Source organism: Quercus suber, unplaced genomic scaffold (genome assembly GCF_002906115.3).
Source record: "Quercus suber isolate HL8 unplaced genomic scaffold, Cork oak 2.0 scaffold_68, whole genome shotgun sequence".
Classification (NCBI taxonomy): Eukaryota; Viridiplantae; Streptophyta; class Magnoliopsida; order Fagales; family Fagaceae; genus Quercus; species Quercus suber.
The window spans coordinates 1,534,264-1,552,988 of NW_027069533.1; the positions used below are offsets into that span (position 1 = coordinate 1,534,264).

General features: G+C 37.2%; 1 protein-coding gene across 1 annotated transcript; it reads left to right on the plus strand.

Moving 5' to 3' along the window:
• Nucleotides 1-5,886: 5,886 nt before the first annotated feature.
• On the plus strand, nt 5,887-8,919 carry LOC136067351 (uncharacterized mitochondrial protein AtMg00810-like). Its single transcript, XM_065773078.1, has 2 exons — nt 5,887-6,460; nt 8,747-8,919. Exons 1-2 carry the CDS (start codon nt 5,887-5,889, stop codon nt 8,917-8,919), a joined length of 747 nt encoding a protein of 248 aa, XP_065629150.1.
• The last annotated feature ends 9,806 nt before the right edge of the window (nt 8,920-18,725 follow it).

An 18,725-nucleotide genomic window follows, 5' to 3' on the forward strand; every position in this document is an offset into this window, starting at 1 on the left:
AATTTTTCAACTGACGAGAGGCATATGCCACAACCTTCCCATTTTGCATCAACACACAACCTAGTCCCTTATGGGAGGCGTCACTTTAAATGACAAACCCCCATACTTGAAGGGATAATTAAAACTAGAGCTATGACCAATCTTTGCTTTAGCTCTTGGAAGTTTTTCTCACATTCTTCCTTCCATTTGAATCTAACATTCTTCTGAGTTAATTTTTTCAAAGGAGTTGCAATGCAGGAAAATCCCTCTACAAATCTTTAATAGTAACCTGCAAGGCTTAAGAAACTTCTAACCTTACTCACATTTGTAGGCCTATCCCAATTAACTACCTCTTCTATCTTATTAGGATCCACTGTAATTCCATCCTTAGATATCACATGACCCAAGAACACAACTTGATTCAACCATATTTCACACTTCTTCAGTTTAGCGTATAACTTCCTTTCTCTTAGAATTTGTAAGACAATCTTCAAGGGCATTAGTTAATCCAAACGGCATCACTAAAAATTCATAATGACCATATCTAGTCAGAAAGGCCGTCTTTGGTTTGGCCTCACCCTTAATCTTCAACTAGTGGTAACCAAAACGAAGATCAATCTTAGAAAAGACTTGTGCTCTTTGCAACTAGTCAATAAGTCATCAATACGAGGCAAATGATATTTATTCTTAATGGTAACTCTATTATGCTCACATTAATCAATAGACAACCTCATAGACCCTTTTTTTTCTTAACAAATAAAACTAGAACTCCCCAAGGTGAGGCACTAGAGCGAATAAACCCTTTGTCTAGCAATTCTTCCAATTGTGCTTTAAGTTGCTTCAACTCTTTGGGTGCCATTCTATATGGTGCCTTAGAAATAAGTGCAATACTAGGAAGGAGGTCAATAGAGAACTCAACCTCACGATCCGGGGCCAACCCAGGTAGATCATTAGGAAAAACATCTAGAAATTCCTGCACAATGGGAAGGTTTCCTATCTCCAATTCTTTGCTTTGTAAATCCACTACATTAGCAAGGAATCCTTGGCATCCCTTTCTAAGAAAGTGGTTTGCTTGAATGCATGATATCACACGAGGCATAAAAGGCAAACACGAGGCTTTAAATAGAAATTCTAATTCACCTAGCGGACTAAACACCACCTCTTTCTCAAAACAATGCACACTAGCATGGTAAGAAGCTAACCAATCCATGCCCAAAGTGATATCAAAATCATGCATATCAATAACAACAAGTTAGACAATAACTCTCCACCCTCGATACAAAAAAATACAAGAGTTATGCTCGAGATTAGTCATTAAAGTATCACCAATAGGGGTAGAAACCAATAACTCTAAATCTAGTAGTTCAGGGCTCTTAATATCTTTTCCATCTTTAGCAACCAATTATCTATTGCAAATGGGTCAGTCTCACCATTAAAAGTTGGAGGGTTTTGCTTATGGAATTCCCCAAAAGAACAATTCTCCTTCCTACATTCAACACCCTAGACCGATCTAGCAATCCTAGCATAGATCTTGTCTACCACCTCACATATCTGACCACATTGGGAGTGACAGATCTTTCACACTCTTGGTGTTGCCTAGGGCCATGTTTGGGAGGTACTTATACCTATACCCAAGAAACAAAATAGGTAAATTAAGGCAACAAAGAAGGTTAGCATAGACAAGCTAGATAAGAATAAAGGAATAGTAGGTGGAAGTTGAAAGAAATGTACAGAATAAGGAATTCATCAAACCCCTAATGCTCTGACTTAGATCAAAATCAATTCCTATTTTCAAACTCTACAGAATCATAACCTAAGCTTTGATACCATAGCTGTCACACCTCAAACCCAAAAGGATCCAAAGCATGAGAAAAGCATCTAAAATGTACTCGTAGATTTTTCCTTTTTGACAATTCAATCAAAAATTCATTATCAAAGTATCAACATAAAAAATTATCATAATAATTTCATTAATGATACTCCCAAAGTAAGTCAGAGCTTTATGCAATAATTACAAGGGTAAACTATATTTTTGATCCTTATATTTTACACCATATTTCAATTTGATCCATAACCTTTCAATTATGTCAATTTGGTCCCTAATGTTTTAGTGCCGTGTCAATTTAGTCCACGCCGTTATATATTAGATGAAAATTATTGACATAGAAAATGACCAAAATAAAATTTTAGTTTATTGTTACATCAACGAAAGCTAATTTTTTTATTTTGGCCATTAGACATGTCATCAATTTTCATCCAAAAGATAACAAGGACTAAATTGACATAGTATTGAAAAGTTAGGGATCAAATTGATACAATTGAAAATGTTAGGACATATGTGTTTTCACTTGTTAAGAACATATGTCACTTATTTATGTAAATTGGCTAATCCTATGACCAAAACGCACTCTACTTATAATTGGGTAGTTCTAGGTGTTTTTAATACTTCAAGAAACAAGGTTTCAAGATCAAGTGTTGAAGTCATCAAGTCTGTCCAAGAAAAACAAGCTGAAGTGCAAAATCATTAAAGCTCGACACCTGCTCAATAGCTCCTCGACACCTGCTATCTGTATAGATTTATAAAATCAGATTTTCTGATCTGATTTCTTGGGATACGTGAATGTGTCTTTGGGCCTTCTTTGCTCCTAACCCTAGACATATAAAAGGATTGTTTTAAGAGCCGTCAAAGAAGACACAAGTTGCACAAGCATTGAGCAAACTCTGTTCAACCAATTTGTGATCAAAGACGAAGTTCTTGACCTAGTTCATCTTCTCTGAAGAAGTTGCTGTGTATTTGCACCAAAGGGTTTTGTAACCAAGCATCTTCTTGATCTTCATCGTGTAGGATGAACTGAAGAACTTTGCAGCCAACCTCTCCTTCTAAGTTGGTGTTTGAAGTCACGTACTGGGATCCGCCCATTGGTTAGTCACATACTTGGGAGCCGTGCATCAAAAGGGGGAACTGTCACTATAGATCAAGTCCAATTGGGTATTGGAGTAAGGGTTCAACTGTAGGTTGGTAAGGTACTTGGGATTCCTTTACTTGTAACTGCTTGATTTGATAATAGTGGAGTTTTGGGAGTGGTGACCTGAAAACCACCTGGTGGGGTTTTCGCCGCAAGGGTTTTCCCTATTTGTAAACAAATCACCGTGTCATTTAATTTCTGCTGCATATTTAGTTGTTTGGTGATTTGTTTGTGCTTCCACGCAATTGCATGATAAATTGATTAATTAATAACTTGGCTAATTAATTAATTGGTTTAATCACAAAGGGTCATTCAGTTTGTGGCCTATCAAGTGGTATCAGAGCAGGCACACTCTGATTAGGTTTAATCTTTGTTGTGTTGATCCATTGACCCCTGTTGTCATGGCTGTAACCGGTTGAAGAGATCTTTGTTTTCAAATACATCTTGTTTTTCTAATCACTATTTGTTTGAGTGTCTTAGAAAATACAAGTTTAAAAGTTATTTGAATTCTCTTATGATGACTATTGGAAAAGATCTCAGTTTGGCTAAGAAGAAACTAGACTATCTCAGAATGAAAATGTGCAATGGAGTTCGTTTGAGAAGAGTGAAAGTTAAAGGCTTAGCTTATAAAAGGCAGTTGAGAAAAAGAACCATTCCCTCTGATTTGTCATCTAAGCATGAAGTATGTTTCATGATGAAGTCTGCATTCAAAGTGATCGACAAATGTCTATGGTATCTTGACAGTGGTTGCTCAAGACACATGACTGGAGACAGATCTCTCTTTAAGGTCTTTGAGTCTAAGAAAGGTGGCAATGTTACCTTTGGTGATGGAAGCAAGTCACAGATTAAAGGGAAAGGAATCATATCTCTGCCAGGACTGCCGGACATTGCAAATGTTCTTTATGTAGAAGGTCTAAGGGTGAACCTATTGAGCATAAGTCAGATATGTGATCAAGACTTCATGGTGCTATTCTCAAAGGGAAAGTGTCTTCTCATGGATGAGTCTGGAAAGAAGCTCATTAGTGGGGTTCGCACTTTGGACAACTGCTATGGATTGGTTCCTGATGCTGATATTGTGTGTAATAGCATTCATTTGCCTAATGAAGATCTATGGCATCAACGAATGGGACATGCTAGTTACAAGCATCTATCTATTGTATCTAAGCATGAATCAGTCTTGGGGATACTAAAGCTTAGTAGAATAAGCAATGTGGTGTGTGGACCATGTTAGCTTGGAAAACAGACGAAAGCTAAGCATCCAAGCACTCAGACATCAGCTACATCCAGACCATTGGAGCTGTTACATTTAGATCTTATGGGTCCAATCAGAACCGAGTCTCTTGAGGGTAAGAGATACATCATGGTTGTGGTAGACGACTTTATTAGATACACTTGGGTCATTCTACTACGATTCAAGTCTGATGCTCCTGAGCACATTGAGGCTTTATTCACAAGACTGTAGAATGAAAAGAGCCTAAAGATTGATCGAATTCGAAGTGACCATGGGAAGGAATTCGAGAACTCATACATGGAGTCTTTCTGCATAAGATCGGGTATATCTCAAGAATTCTCTACTCCTATTACGCCTCAGCAAAATGGTGTGGTAGAAAGGAAGAATAGGGTTATTCAAAAGATAGCCAGAGCCATGCTACATAACAAAGATATGGCTAGAAACTTGTGGGGAGAAGCCATAAACACTGCATGTCATACGGTTAATAGGGTATACTTTAGACCCGGTACCAAAAAGACTCCCTATGAGTTGTGGAAAGGAAGAAAGCCAAATGTGAAGTACTTCAGAATCTTTGGAAGTACTTGCTTCATTCTCAAGGATAGAGAGAATGTGGGAAAGTTTGACTCTTGGAGCGATGATGGCATATTTCTGGGCTATTCTTCTACAAGCAAGGCTTATCGGGTGTACAACAAAAGAACCATGAGGGTAATGGAGATAGTAAATGTCGTCATTGATGAGTCCTCAGAGTCCAGTTCTGAGAGAGGCATTGAGGGACTCTCCAAAGAAATTCTTCCTCCTGAGCCTAGGGAAGTTCAAGACATTACTGAACAAGAACCTGCATTTCCAAGTACTCCCAGTACTTTTAGCATTGTGGAAGACCCTAAAGACTTACTCATTTCACCAGAGTCTGAATTTCATGAAATGAAGGGACCTTCATCTAGAATCAAATTAAATCATCCTCCAGAAGTTATTGTGGGAGACATGAATGAACTCACATTAAGGAAATGCACAGTTGATAAATGTGTTGCTAACTTTGTGTCTTATTCCTGCTACTTGTCACAGGTTGAACCTAAGAAAGTTGAGGAAGCATTACAAGATGAGAGTTGGGTTGAAGCAATGCATGATGAATTACTTCAGTTTCAGAGGAATGATGTTTGGACTCTAGTACCTAGACCGGAAGGTGAACACATCATCGGTACAAAGTGGATATTCCGCAACAAGACTGATGAAGAAGGCAATGTGATTCGTAACAAGGCTCGACTTGTGGCTCAAGGATACTTGCAAATGGAAGGAGTAGACTATGATGAAACATTTGCCCCAGTTGCCCGAATGGAGTCAATCAGAATTCTTCTTGCCCTAGCATGTTAGCTAAATTTCAAACTTTATCAGATGGATGTAAAGACTGCTTTCTAGAATGGGTTACTCAAAGAGGATGTCTATATGGCTCAACCAAAAGGATTCATTGATCCACACTTTCCAAATCATGTGATGTACCTTAAAAAGGCACCTTATGGGTTGAAGCAAGCTCCTAGAGCCTGGTATGATAGACTCACACAATATCTGGTGTCACATGGGTTCACAAGAGGGAAGGCTGATCAAACTCTCTTCATCAAAAAGGAAGATGGTGAGTTGATAGTTGCTCAAGTCTATGTTGATGATATCATCTTTGGGTCGACTAAGGATGAACTTGCTCATGGCTTCTCAAAACTCATGCAAGCCGAGTTCGAGATGAGCATGATTGGAGAGTTGACTCACTTCCTAGGATTGCAGATTCGCCAACAAGATTTAGGTATATTCCTTTCTCAATCTAAAAATGCTAAGAATCTTGTGAAAAAGTTTGGTTTAGAATCTGCTAGTTCTGTTAGAACCCCTATGAGCCCTAATGTTAAACTCACTGTAGACTTGTTAGGTAAGAGTGTTGATCCTTCTCTCTATAGAAGCATGATAGGTAGTCTTCTTTACCTTACTGCTAGTAGACTTGACATTAGTTATAGTGTTGGTGTGTGTGCTAGATATCAGGCTAACCCCAAAGAATCTCACATGACTGCTTTAAAAAGAATTATAAAGTATGTCAAAACCACTGCTGAGTTCGGAGTGTGGTATAGCAAAGACACTAATAGTGTCTTAGCTGGGTACTCTGATGCTGATTGGGCTGGTAATGCTGATGATAGAAAGAGTACTTCGGGGGGTTGTTTTTATGTGGGTAACAATCTTGTCTCTTGGATGCGCAAAAAGCAGAACTCCATCTCCTTATCCACTGCAGAAGCTGAGTACATCGCTGCCGGTAACTGCTGCACCCAACTTCTCTAGATGCAAAAACTCCTTCATGATTATGGTATTTGTCAAGAGCATCTCACTATTTACTGTGACAATACCAGTGCCATCAATATCTCTAAGAACCCGGTTCAACATTCTAGAACCAAACACATAGAGATTCGACATCACTTCTCCATCAATATCTCTAAGAACCCGGTTCAACATTCTAGAACCAAACACATAGAGATTCGACATCACTTCATTAGGGAGCTTGTCGAAGATGGTACTCTCACTTTTGAGTTTATCCACACTGATGATCAGAAGGCTGACTTGTTCACCAAACCTCTTGACAGCAAACGTTTTGAATTCCTTCGTCAAAACATTGGTGTCATCTCCATGGATTGATCTCCTTCTCTTATTCCTCTTCCTCATGCATTTGCATCTAGTTTTATACTTTGCTTTGATAACATGTTTTTGTTTTTTTATTTTCAGTTTTGTTTATTTTGTTTTTGATATAAAAAATAAAATAAAAATTGAAAAAAATAGAAAATACAAAAACAATGTGTGTTTTGTGTACTTTGGTACTTGTGTACATTGGATGGCCATTGAAACAAAGTTTTCTAAATTTTGTATCTTTTGTAGCTTAGATGAGCATCTCTATGCACAACTAAGCAAGTGTGCTTTGTGGCTCTTGTTTGTGATGAGTAAGATTAAGTTATCTCTTAAAACTTAACACTCATATCACTCTTTTTGATGGGTAGGATTAGAAAGTCCTAAGAGAAAGGCATAAATAACCATCTCACCACTGTTGCCCGCTAATCATAGTATGACACTTGTATGCTTCGGCATAGCAAAAGTGCAGTCTCATAGACACCTGTATGTTTCGGCATAGCAAAAGTGCAGTGTCAAAGACATCTGTATGCTTCGGCATAGGGTATTTCTTTTCTCTCTTTTATATGCCCATGCATGATATGCTTAAAAGAAAATATGCAAAGAAAATATAAAGCAAAAAGATTAAAATGCTTTAAATATGATTGCAAGCGTGTTTTCTAGGAGATGTGGGAGTTATAGGATGTACCTTGAAGGTGATAGTTCCCATCAAACAGTTATGATTGTGTGTGAGTTAAAGTTATTTTCTCATATCTCAGATTGTCATAACATGTATACACATATGCAACCTTGCGATGTTTTTCACACACAACACGCAATATTCTTTGCTACTATTGATACATATGCAGGTACAATGTGATTTGGCCATCACAAGTATTTACATGTGCTAATGTATGCTCACTAAACTGTCTTGACTTGTTTTTGAAAAATAAAATTGGTTAGACTTGTTTTGTGTGTGTGTGTGTTTCTGGTGATCCATGTGCTTGAAAATATTTGTTGATAGATGTTTTTGAGAGCTCAATATGTTGATTGGATCATTGGTTGAGGTTCATGTTGGATTACATTCATATCTGTGTTTTTCACTTCTCGAAAAACTGCTTTTAACTGCTGGCTCGACACCTCCTCGACACCTTGGTATCTGTCGAGCTTCTCAAGTCTTTTTCTTATCACAATCTTGACACCTCTTCGACACCTGATGGATCGATCGAGAAATCTCCTGCCTCCTCAATACCTTGTCGATTGATCGAGCTTCTGTTCTTGGTTCTGGTGTTCATTCCTTGACACCTTCTCCACACCTTTAGCTGTCGACGTGCATTTTCTCGACACTTTCCTCGATAGCTGTCTCGACACATCTCAACACCTTAGCTGTTGAGAATTACTAAAGCTCTTATATAAGCTTCTGTCGCGATCCGGTTCTCATTTTCTCGATCTCTTTCGATCTGTTCGTGGCTGTTCATATCCCAAACTCCTTTTTCTCACTCCAAATCTTCAATCCACGTGATTTTCGGCCCTTCCTTACTTCAAATCACTTGGTATGATCTCTCTTTCCCTCATAATTCATGCATTTCATGTTTTGAATCTTAGGTTTTGGGGTTTTAAAAATTTTTGGGGTTTTTCAAAATTAATAAGTTTTTCTTGAAATTTTAGGTTGGGTTTTCACTTAAATGTGTTCAAAATGTCATACATTGCATTTCATGTGCATTAGAATGGTATTTACATGCATTTAGATGTGTGTTATATGTTTGTGTGCTACTAGGATTGGATTGGGCTGAGCCCATGATGTTTTTCCCTTGCATGTCACATGTTCATGCATTCGCCATGCATACGTACTCGTTGTTCAATATATTTGATATATGTGAATTGTTTTGGGACTTTTCTGATTGTCTCCTTCTTTATCTCTTTCTCATTCTGTTTACATTAGTAGTATCTATGGCACCTAAACGTAAATCCACTCCTGCTTGGAACCCTCTGCGTTCTAGAGCTTCTTCCTCTTCTTATTCTGCTCCTCTTAATCTTCAGTTCCGTGATGGAGATGCCTACAAGGCATTTTCGGAACGCCAAGTCATTTTTCTGGACGAGGTGTTCATGTGGACATGAAAGCCTAGGTGGCAGTCCACATGAAAGCCTAGGTGGCAGTCCACATGAAAGCCTAAAGGAATTTTTCTGGACGAGGTGTTCATTCGGAACGCCAAGTCATTTTGGCAGACTTCGCCGACATTGACCTTCCCTCTGTCATTCACAGTAGGGGATGGGAGTCACTGTGTGACGTCCTGGTCACTTGTCCTCTTGTGCTCATTTAGGAGTTCTACTCCAACATGCACGGGATCGATCGTTCAGTACCTCTCTTTTTCACTCGCGTTCGAGGTATGCACATCCCTGTCACATCGCAGCTAGTTGCAGATGTACTTAGGGTTCTAGGATAGAGTTTCCTGACTATCCTTCTTGTGAGCGTCTGAGGACTGTGTCCAAAGATGAGCTCATCTCTGCTTTTTGTGAGCGCCCCGCTGATTGGGGCGAACATCAGTATACATCATGTAGACCTTTTGCTAAAGGTCCTAGATTCTTAAACATGGTGATGACTTTTGTACTCCATCCACTCTCTCACTACAACTCTATCACAGAGCCTTGTGCTCGATTTTTGTTATCTCTTCTTGAGCATCTGACTATAGATTTCACTTTTCATTTCATTCTTTCTATCATAGATGTTCACTTAGATTCGGCGTCCTGAGACAAGCTCATCTTTCTTTCCGCTATCACGAGGATCTTACGCCATTTTTCTATCTTTTTTCCAGTGTCCGACCACTTCACATACATTTGTGCCATAGATGCCGCTACTGTAAAACGTAGTGAGGCTCAGTTTAGGTCGAGACAGACGGATTCCACTCCTCCCTCCCGTTCAGCTCCATCTAGATCTGCTTCATCTACATCTACTCCTTCTTCCTCTATGGGCGATGTATCTCTTGGAGACATCATGGCGTAGCTGCAGCGCATGGATGCTCGCCTCGATACACTCTCCACTGAGTTGTATTAGGTGAATGTTCATGTTGGTCGTATTGCACGACAGCAGGCGACCATGGGTGGTTTTGCTTCTGAGGCTACTCCTTCACCACCTCCTTTAGCAGGTTTCGACTCTGATGATGATGATGATGGTGATGACGATAATGCTTTGGATGATGATGGAAATGCTAGCTCTACTGATGAGATGTCTACATGACACTCTACTCTTTGTCACTCGTGACAAAAAAGGGGAGTAGTTTTGGGTTAAGGGGGAGAGTTAGTATATGACATTTTTGTTAAGGGGAGTGTTGATATTTGAGGGATGTAGTGAGGTTATGATGTATCTTTTCTTTTCTTTCTTTTTAGATACATTGTTCTTGTACATTAGGTCTTGTGACCAGTTTTACATACATTGTACTTATATTTATTATATGTGGATGTATGTTTCTTTTACCTTTCTCTACATGTGTTGTTTCTTTTCTATCTTTATACACATGATTCTTATACTTGTATGTAATCTATTTATTTATGTTTCACACAAGATATGCCTTGATGAAAATGTTAGGACATATGTGTTTTCACTTGTTAAGAACATATGTCACTTATTTATGTAAATTGGCTAATCCTTTGACCAAAACGCGCTCTACTTGTAATTGGGTAGTTTTAGGTGTTTTTAATACTTCAAGAAACAAGGTTTCAAGATCAAGTGTTGAAGTCATCAAGTCTGTCCAAGAAAAACAAGCTGAAGTGCAAAATCATTAAAGCTCGACACCTGCTCGATAGCTCCTCGACACCTGCTATCTGTAGAGATTTATAAAATCAGATTTTCTGATCTGATTTCTTGGGATATGTGAATGTGTCTTTGGGCCTTCTTTGCTCCTAACCCTAGACATATAAAAGGATTGTTTTAAGAGCCGTCAAAGAAGACACAAGTTGCACAAGCATTGAGCAAACTCTGTTCAAGCAATTTGTGATCAAAGACGAAGTTCTTGACCTAGTTCATCTTCTCTGAAGAAGTTGTTGTGTATTTGCACCAAAGGGTTTTGTAACCAAGCATCTTCCTGATCTTCATTGTGTAGGATGAACTGAAGAACTTTGCAGCCAACCTTTCCTTCTAAGTTGGTATTTGAAGTCGCGTACTGGGATCCGTGCATTGGTTAGTCACGTACTTGGGAGCTGTGCATCAAAAGGGGGAACTATCACTACAGATCAAGTCCAATTGGATATTGGGGTAAGGGTTCAATTGTAGGTTGGTAAGGTACTTAGGATTCCTTTACTTGTAATCGCTTGATTTGATAATAGTAGAGTTTTGGGAGTGGTGACCTGAAAATTACCCGATGGGGTTTTCGTCGCAAGGGTTTTCCCCATTCGTAAACAAATCAACGTGTCATTTAATTTTCGCTGCATATTTAGTTGTTTGGTGATTTGTTTGTGCTTCCACGCAATTGCATGATAAATTGATTAATTAATAACTTGGCTAATTAATTAATTGGTTTAATCACAAGGGGTCATTTAGTTTGTGGCCTATTAGAAAAGTTAGGGATCAAATTGAAATATGGTGCACAAGATAGAGACCAAATACACAATTTACCCTAAATAAAATTACATATCATTAACTTGTCCCATCAGTGAAATAAAGCTATAACCATTATAATATAAGAAAGAATTAGTCAAGTCTACTCTATGATATCCATCATCTAAATATCTTCATCACAAAAGTCCAGCCTCCATCAGTAGTTAGTCTAACTATTGCTAGCCATAAAACTTGTCTCAAAATGACCGTTGCCTACTCTAAAAAAGTTTGTAAATGGGATGAGACAGAGCCCAGTAAGTAGCATAATTAGTAGGGGTGGGAGAAATGGAAGTTTCATGATGATGATCAGTTTACAAAGCATGATTTAGTTTGAGAAATTCCTAACTGAATATTGCAATATGATTTTCAATAATAATGTGAGAAAAATGATTAAATAATGAAACACAAAGTTTCTCAAAATAAATACTTTGAAACTATATACCATAATCTGTGAGCACTAACAATATAATTCCAAAGCCATAAAATCTAACATCAGGTAATTTATTACAAATATACCACACTATCACATAGACTAGTCAGGGGATCTACCCATTCACAACTAGCATGATATTGTCCTCTTTGGTATGTAGTCTCTCGACCCCATGGGCAGCAGCCTCACCCATACCCTTAAGGTTTTGTCTCTCCTCCCATTGGCAACAAGGGGAACGTGTCAAATAGGACCTCTTTTGCATGTGGTCTTTTGGCCCCATGGGCAGCAGCCTCACTCACACATAATCAAGGAATCTCTTCTCCCCATGGGTAGTAGGGAAGAACGTGTCATCCAAATATTCATGCATTTTCCCATATGCAATATTAAACATGATGCTCTTTCATATATAATCATATATTGTTGGGTCACAACACAACACTTTTTTAAAAAACATAGTTCCACAAATAATTTTCCAAAATGTGTTTAACCCAAAAACAATGTTTATTTATCATGGTTATTTTCCCAAAAAAAAAAAAAAAAAAATTCCAATTAAAAAGCTACTTACATTGCAACCTGGAAAAAGCCTAATTCTCCAAGCTCCAAAAGAGATTAGCTAGAACTAAACAATATCAAGCAAACTTATCACAATGAGCATAAAGTTTGAAATTGTATCTAGCTACAAATTAGGAATTGCCAAATAAGCACTTAATTAGGCAAGCCTAGTATTTAGCCTCCCAAATAATATTTTCCACTTCCAAAGTCTCTCAACCAATTTATTTACAAGGCATAGACTCCCATTATACTCATGAATCATCTAAGGTATTATCTCTAATATCAAAACCTCAACAATTTATAAGTAGTTTCCATAGGATTTATGTAATATCAACAAGAGACCTATGACATCAAAATCATAATATTGTTCAAGACAAACAATTTGAATCTTAAACTAGCTCTAAATAGTCAATAAAAATTATATTCACCATCTATTTCACTTTAAAAAGCCAAAACCCCCCAAATCTTCACTACTAAGATAGTCACCATTGTAAAAACTATAAACCCACTTATCTAATAATTCCACTAATACAAAACCCATACATAGAAACACATGAATATCATTTCCAAAACTCATAAATTACATGGGTATCATTATCAAAGCTTAGATAAAAATAACCTCAAGCAACAGTAGAAAATCCTATCAAAAAAATTAGAAACTTCTATCTCAAATAAAAGATGTGAAGGTGCTTAGAGGTTCTTAAGAATTTTCCGGTGATCTTGCCAAAAAAATGATGGTGGAGATGGTGGTGTGGAGTGTACCGGTGGGAGAATGAGGGAGTGAAAGAAGTGTTGGAGAGAAAAGAAAGAAACAAAATAGAATAAGAAGAAAGGGATGGCTGGCCAAGAGGATAAGTGATAGTGTGAGAATGTGTGGTGGGGAATGGTGGGGGGCGCGTGTGACACTAAAAATATGGCCACACCTTTTTTTTTTGTTTAACTTGGGACATTACACTTGAAGCAATGAGCATTGGCAGCAAAAGATTGGAGTTGAGCGGTTCTTTTGAGTGTGAAGACTTAGAGGGCAATATTATCATTGATTCAGGTACAACTAGGGGTGGCAATTTTTATCCATATCCATGAACCCACTCATTATCCACCTTATTTGGATAAGTCTTAACCCAACCCATTTTAATATTTGGGTTAAATGAGTAAAGACCCATTTGATTATTTAATTAGATGGGTCTAAATGGATAAATCCACTAATACTCACTAAACGCATCTAAAATCTAAATTTAAATAAACCCACAAATACCCACTAAACCCTTCAATGTAGGTATGACAATTTTTGCCCAACCCGCAAGTACCCGGCCCGATCCGACCCTAATGGGCCGGGTTTTACCCAGTCTGATTAGGAATAGGGTCAGGTATGGGTTTTTAAAAAAAACCCGAAGTGGGTCTGGGTCGGGTTCAGGTTTTATCAAAAAAACTTAAGACCTGACCCGAGACCTGGCCCGATTAAAAACCCGGTACCCTAAAATTACAAAATTACCCCATATATATATATATATTCCTATATTCTAAACCCTAATCCCTCATTTCTTCACTCTTTAGCAGCAACTCACACTCCCTCATTAATGTCTGACCTCTCCTTCGACCACAAGCTCCACCTCAAACTCCTCAGCCACCTCGGCACTGGAAACCTCGGACACGTCTTCCTCTGCAGCCTTAAACACTTCGAACATTCTGTGATCAAAGACAAAATACCATGGACTGTCAGAATCTTCACCGACGACTGTGAGCTCTGTCACCATCGGAATCTTCACCGTCAGCTATCCTTATTTTCGTGATCTTCTCCCAGGTGCAAACTCTGCTCTCTTTGTTTGTGGATCCAGATATTCTACGGGTTTTCTCGGTGACTTGTGGAAATGATATTCGAGAAAGGCATGTTCTGGATTTTGAGCTGATTCGGTCCGATTTGTTTTGTTTGTTCTCTTTTTTGTATCTGGACAGGTTGGTTGCCTAGTTATTCTGCGATTTTTGAGTCTACATTTTCATTATTCGCTTAAGTCTACCCGTCTTTTGTTTTAAAATTGGTTCTAAATTTTTTCTTTTTTCTTTTTACCGTGCAAAGCCATGGCTGGTTTCGCATGTAGTTTTCGACCACACATACTATATGTATGAAAATTTGCATATTGTATCAATTCATTTGATATATGATTTTGTTGTTGTCTTATAATTTTGTTTTGTATGGGTTTGCACTTTGTAGCTGAATGTATGGCAATGGGGGAGGATTGATGTGATACATAGTAAGAATAGAATGTCGCTTAAAAGCATTGTTCGTGAGATGGATGGCATTCTCAGATTTGTTCATTTTAATTCCTATTTAATGTTGCTTAATTTTTTTTTTTTTTTTGGGTTGGGCCATGAATTGGGCCCAATCTCTAAACGGGGCCTGGTTGGGACCGGTCTGGGCCTCGGGAAAAAATATGGTACCCTAAACGGGCTGGGTCCGGGCCACAGGTCTTGCCTCGCTGGTCTGGTCCGGGTATGGAAAAACCCAGCCCGAACCCAACCTGTTGCCATTCCTACTTCAATGTCAATGGTACTCTTCCTTCCAATCTTGGCACTCTCACCCAACTCACCACTCTTTCTCTCAATGGAAATTCTCTCTCTGGATCTATCCCCTCCCTTGCCAACCTCACTTCTCTCCAAAAACTCTACCTTGACAACAACAATTTCACCTCCATTCCTTCACGTTTCTTCCAAGGACTCACAAGCTTACGGATCTTAACCTTGAGCCAAAACCTTAATCTTGTACCTTGGACCATCCCCACCGAGTTAACTTAGGCCACTAGTTTAGTCAATTTCTACGCTAGCAACGCAAACATTGTTGGGCCTTTACAAGATTTCTTTTGTTCCTTACCGAGTCTTCAGGACCTCCAACTTTCTTACAACAATCTCAATGGTACTGTACCTTTATCCTTTGCAGGATTCAGGATTCAAAACCTCTGGCTCAACCACCAGCAAAATGGCTTGTTAGGTACTATTGATATATTGTCGTTGATGACATCGCTGTGCCAAGTGCTAAAGAAGAACCAATTCATTGGTCCTATCCCAAACTTGTCAAAATGTACAAGTTATATTAGATTTTTGGGGAAGGGGAAGGAAATGAATAGGTTCTGGTGTCTTACTGGGCATGGGCAATTTCATCAATCCAATGGTTTTTCTAAAAGCTCAGACTTATCATTCTAGGGGTATTTTAGATGTCCAAAGGTATATTGGTAATTTTGAAAGTATAGGCGTGTTTGGGTCATTTTGGGTATTTAAGGGTATTTTGGTAATTTTGAAAGTCAATAGGATATTCAACTAATTTTAACTTTTAAAAGTATTTGAGTCGTATTGGGTTAAATGAGTGGATTACTAATTAAATGGATTGGGCGGGTAATGAATAATTAATTTATATATAAACGGGTCATAAATGGATAAATGGGTAATTACACACCCAATCCATTTATGACCCAACCCGCCCATTTGCCAGCCCTAGGTACAACATTGACAATGTCGCCGACGGAATTCTACTCCAAGTTTTTTTTTTTTTTTTTTTTTTTGGAGGTAATTCTACTCCAAGTTTGAATCAGCAGTAGCATAAGAAATTAATTTAGAGCCCAGTGATGGCCCGAGTCACGTTCTAAGTCTTTTTGCTACAAGCTCACGTCAGATTCTATAGAAATTCCTATTATCACAGCTGATTTCACCGGTGCAGATGTGAAGCTGAATCCAACCACAACCTTCATTCAAATAAATGAAGAACTTGTGTGCTCGGCTTTCCTTGCTAATAAAAAAATTAGCATCTTTGGTAACTTGGCCCAGTCCAATTTGTTGGTAGGCTATGACCTTGTGAAGAAAACTGTATATTTCAAGCAAACGCATTGCACCAAGGTCTAAGATGGAAATTAAATTGCATGCTTGCGTCTTTATTTAGTTTTATCTATCATTTGAATAAGCATGCATTGCGTGGATTCCATGTGCCTATTGCCTCTATATGTGTTTTTGGCTTTTGCTGGAGATCACAGTTTTGGCATGGGATACACATATGCTGCCTTTAAGTTCTAGTATGGAGATAGATGGGTGCAAGAAATGTTGGATATGATACCTGATGTGATGGAGTTGATTATTTTTTTGAAAAATTCTAAGACCACATAAAATAGCATAATTTGTGTCACAACTGTTCATATGGTAGATTGTGAGTGATGGAGAAAAAGTAGTGAGTTTATGTAAAAGTGATAAACAGTTATTTGTAGTGATACGTAAGATGGTTGTGGTAAATGTTATGTTAGTTATGTAACATGTATTACTAGAACTTTTTCTTTTAGTTTCATGTGAGGTTAGAAATGCCTTAGGTTCCACCAAATGTAAGTACATCATTGATGGTATATTGTTAGTTGTTTCACCTCCACGACTTTTTACGAGTTGAGGTATCTTGTTTTACCTAAATGTGAAAAAGTTTGCTTTTACTCTCTACATTTATGCTATGTTTGGAGGTTTGGAAGGAAAAGAGAGTAGAGAGAAATGATTATCCTCTATCTTGTTTGGATATTTTTAAAATTAAGTAAGGAGGAGGAGAATAATTAGTCATTTCTCTTGTTTGGATATTTTAAAAAATAGGATGGGTAAAAGAAGAAATGATAAATATATTTAAATTAGCAGATTTACCCCTATTTGAAAATACACTTGCAACATTGACTTTTTTTTTTTTTTTTTGAAAGGGAATATAAATTGCATTGCAACAAAGAAAGAAATTACAAAGAGTAGAACCTATGATTAATTTGATTAATTTGTTAGACTAAATAATTATATGCCTTAGTACAGTTTTATTATTAATAATTTAGTACAGTTTTATTATTAATAATTTTTGTTTTCATCGCTGCTCCTTAGTGACCAAAAAAGGTTCAATAGAAGTAGTTGATATTAATTTGTAGAATATATATTTCTTTAAAAAAAAAAAAAGCTGTAGATTATATATATATATATATATATAAAGGGTATGAAAGTCACCAAGAGTGATCAACTTCATGGGTTGGCTATTTCTTATTCAGTCCGTCGCTCATGACAAATGTGATTCATTCTACCATTGCTACATAGCCTACATTGCATATTTAGAAAAAAAAAAAAAGAATCAGTCATTTATTTGAATGATTACAATTCCTGTGGATGTTTTTATTGTAAACAAGACCAAATTTATTTGCAAAACACAACGTAAACCTCCAGTGTAGCCCTCAAATAGAACATGGAAAAACAAAAAAGCATGAAATCCAAAAAACAAAGAAAAAAAATACTATGAACATTTCACCACAATCTTGATTTGTTCCTTAGTTGCTCTATCTTTTCCATAAAACTCAACCAATTTGTCGTAGTTTAGAATTGGTTTGTTCTTAAACTCTTTTGCTTTAGGTTTAGCTTGTTAAAAAAGGACAACAAAATAAGATCTGTCAAAATAATGAATCCACAACAAAAGTTCTGGTGTACTAATATTGCCAGTAAGGTTAAGTGTAAAATTTCTATTATCATTAACAAACTATAAGTCAATAACGCAGCAAATTTGTGCATTACAAATTTACAAATTTTTTTGAATTAAGCAAATATCACAAAGTCATACATCATGGCTCCCTATGTTTTGTTAAGCAGATGCAAGAAGATCATTGCAACCATTCAAACATCCAAGACATCCCAGAAGTTCAGTCATCAAAACCACAAAGAAGTTGGAAGTTACAAATGACAGCACTTCACAATTCTTAAGGGAGTATCAATTGAAATTATTTAGAAGGACCAAAGGTTAAAAAAGAAAAAAAGAAACGTGCCTGCAAAGAACAAAAACATTTCAGTTTCAATTTCTTTACTTAACGGTTTAATTTAGAGTCATCTATACCCTCTTGTTAAGTTGTTAATTGAATATAAGAACAAAAACAGAGCACGCAGCAAAGTTAAAACTTAAAACTTGGCTTTGTCCTCTTACCATTGGAGCTTCCAACAAATAAATAAATAAGTAAATAACAACTCTATCTCTATCTAATAATTATCTGCCCAAACTACCCGGTGTTGGAACTCTTTCCTTCTATCTCAAGCACCCTCCTACATTGTAATCAAGAAAAACAATGCAACATTCAAAAGACTTCTAAGTTGCATGTTTTCAAATGTAATGCAAGGCAATAAAAGAACTCTTAACTTAAAACAGAATACAATGCAGCCAAATGGTAATTCATACTAGCAGTTTACATATTCTGATATTCTACGCAACATGTCAAGGCTTGCACACCATTTTTTTTTTTTTTTTTTTAATAAGAAAAATTAGTTAATCTTGCGCAGGTATTATTGAATAGTATGGTTTTTTTTTTTTTTTTTTTTTTTTTT

Bases quoted from the DNA above. Each gene is read 5' to 3' on its own strand.
- LOC136067351 (XM_065773078.1), top strand. From the start codon at position 5,887: ATGCAAGCCGAGTTCGAGATGAGCATGATTGGAGAGTTGACTCACTTC. The intron at 6,461-8,746 runs GTAACTGCTGCA...TTACATTAGTAG, and splicing joins AGCTGAGTACATCGCTGCCG to TATCTATGGCACCTAAACGT.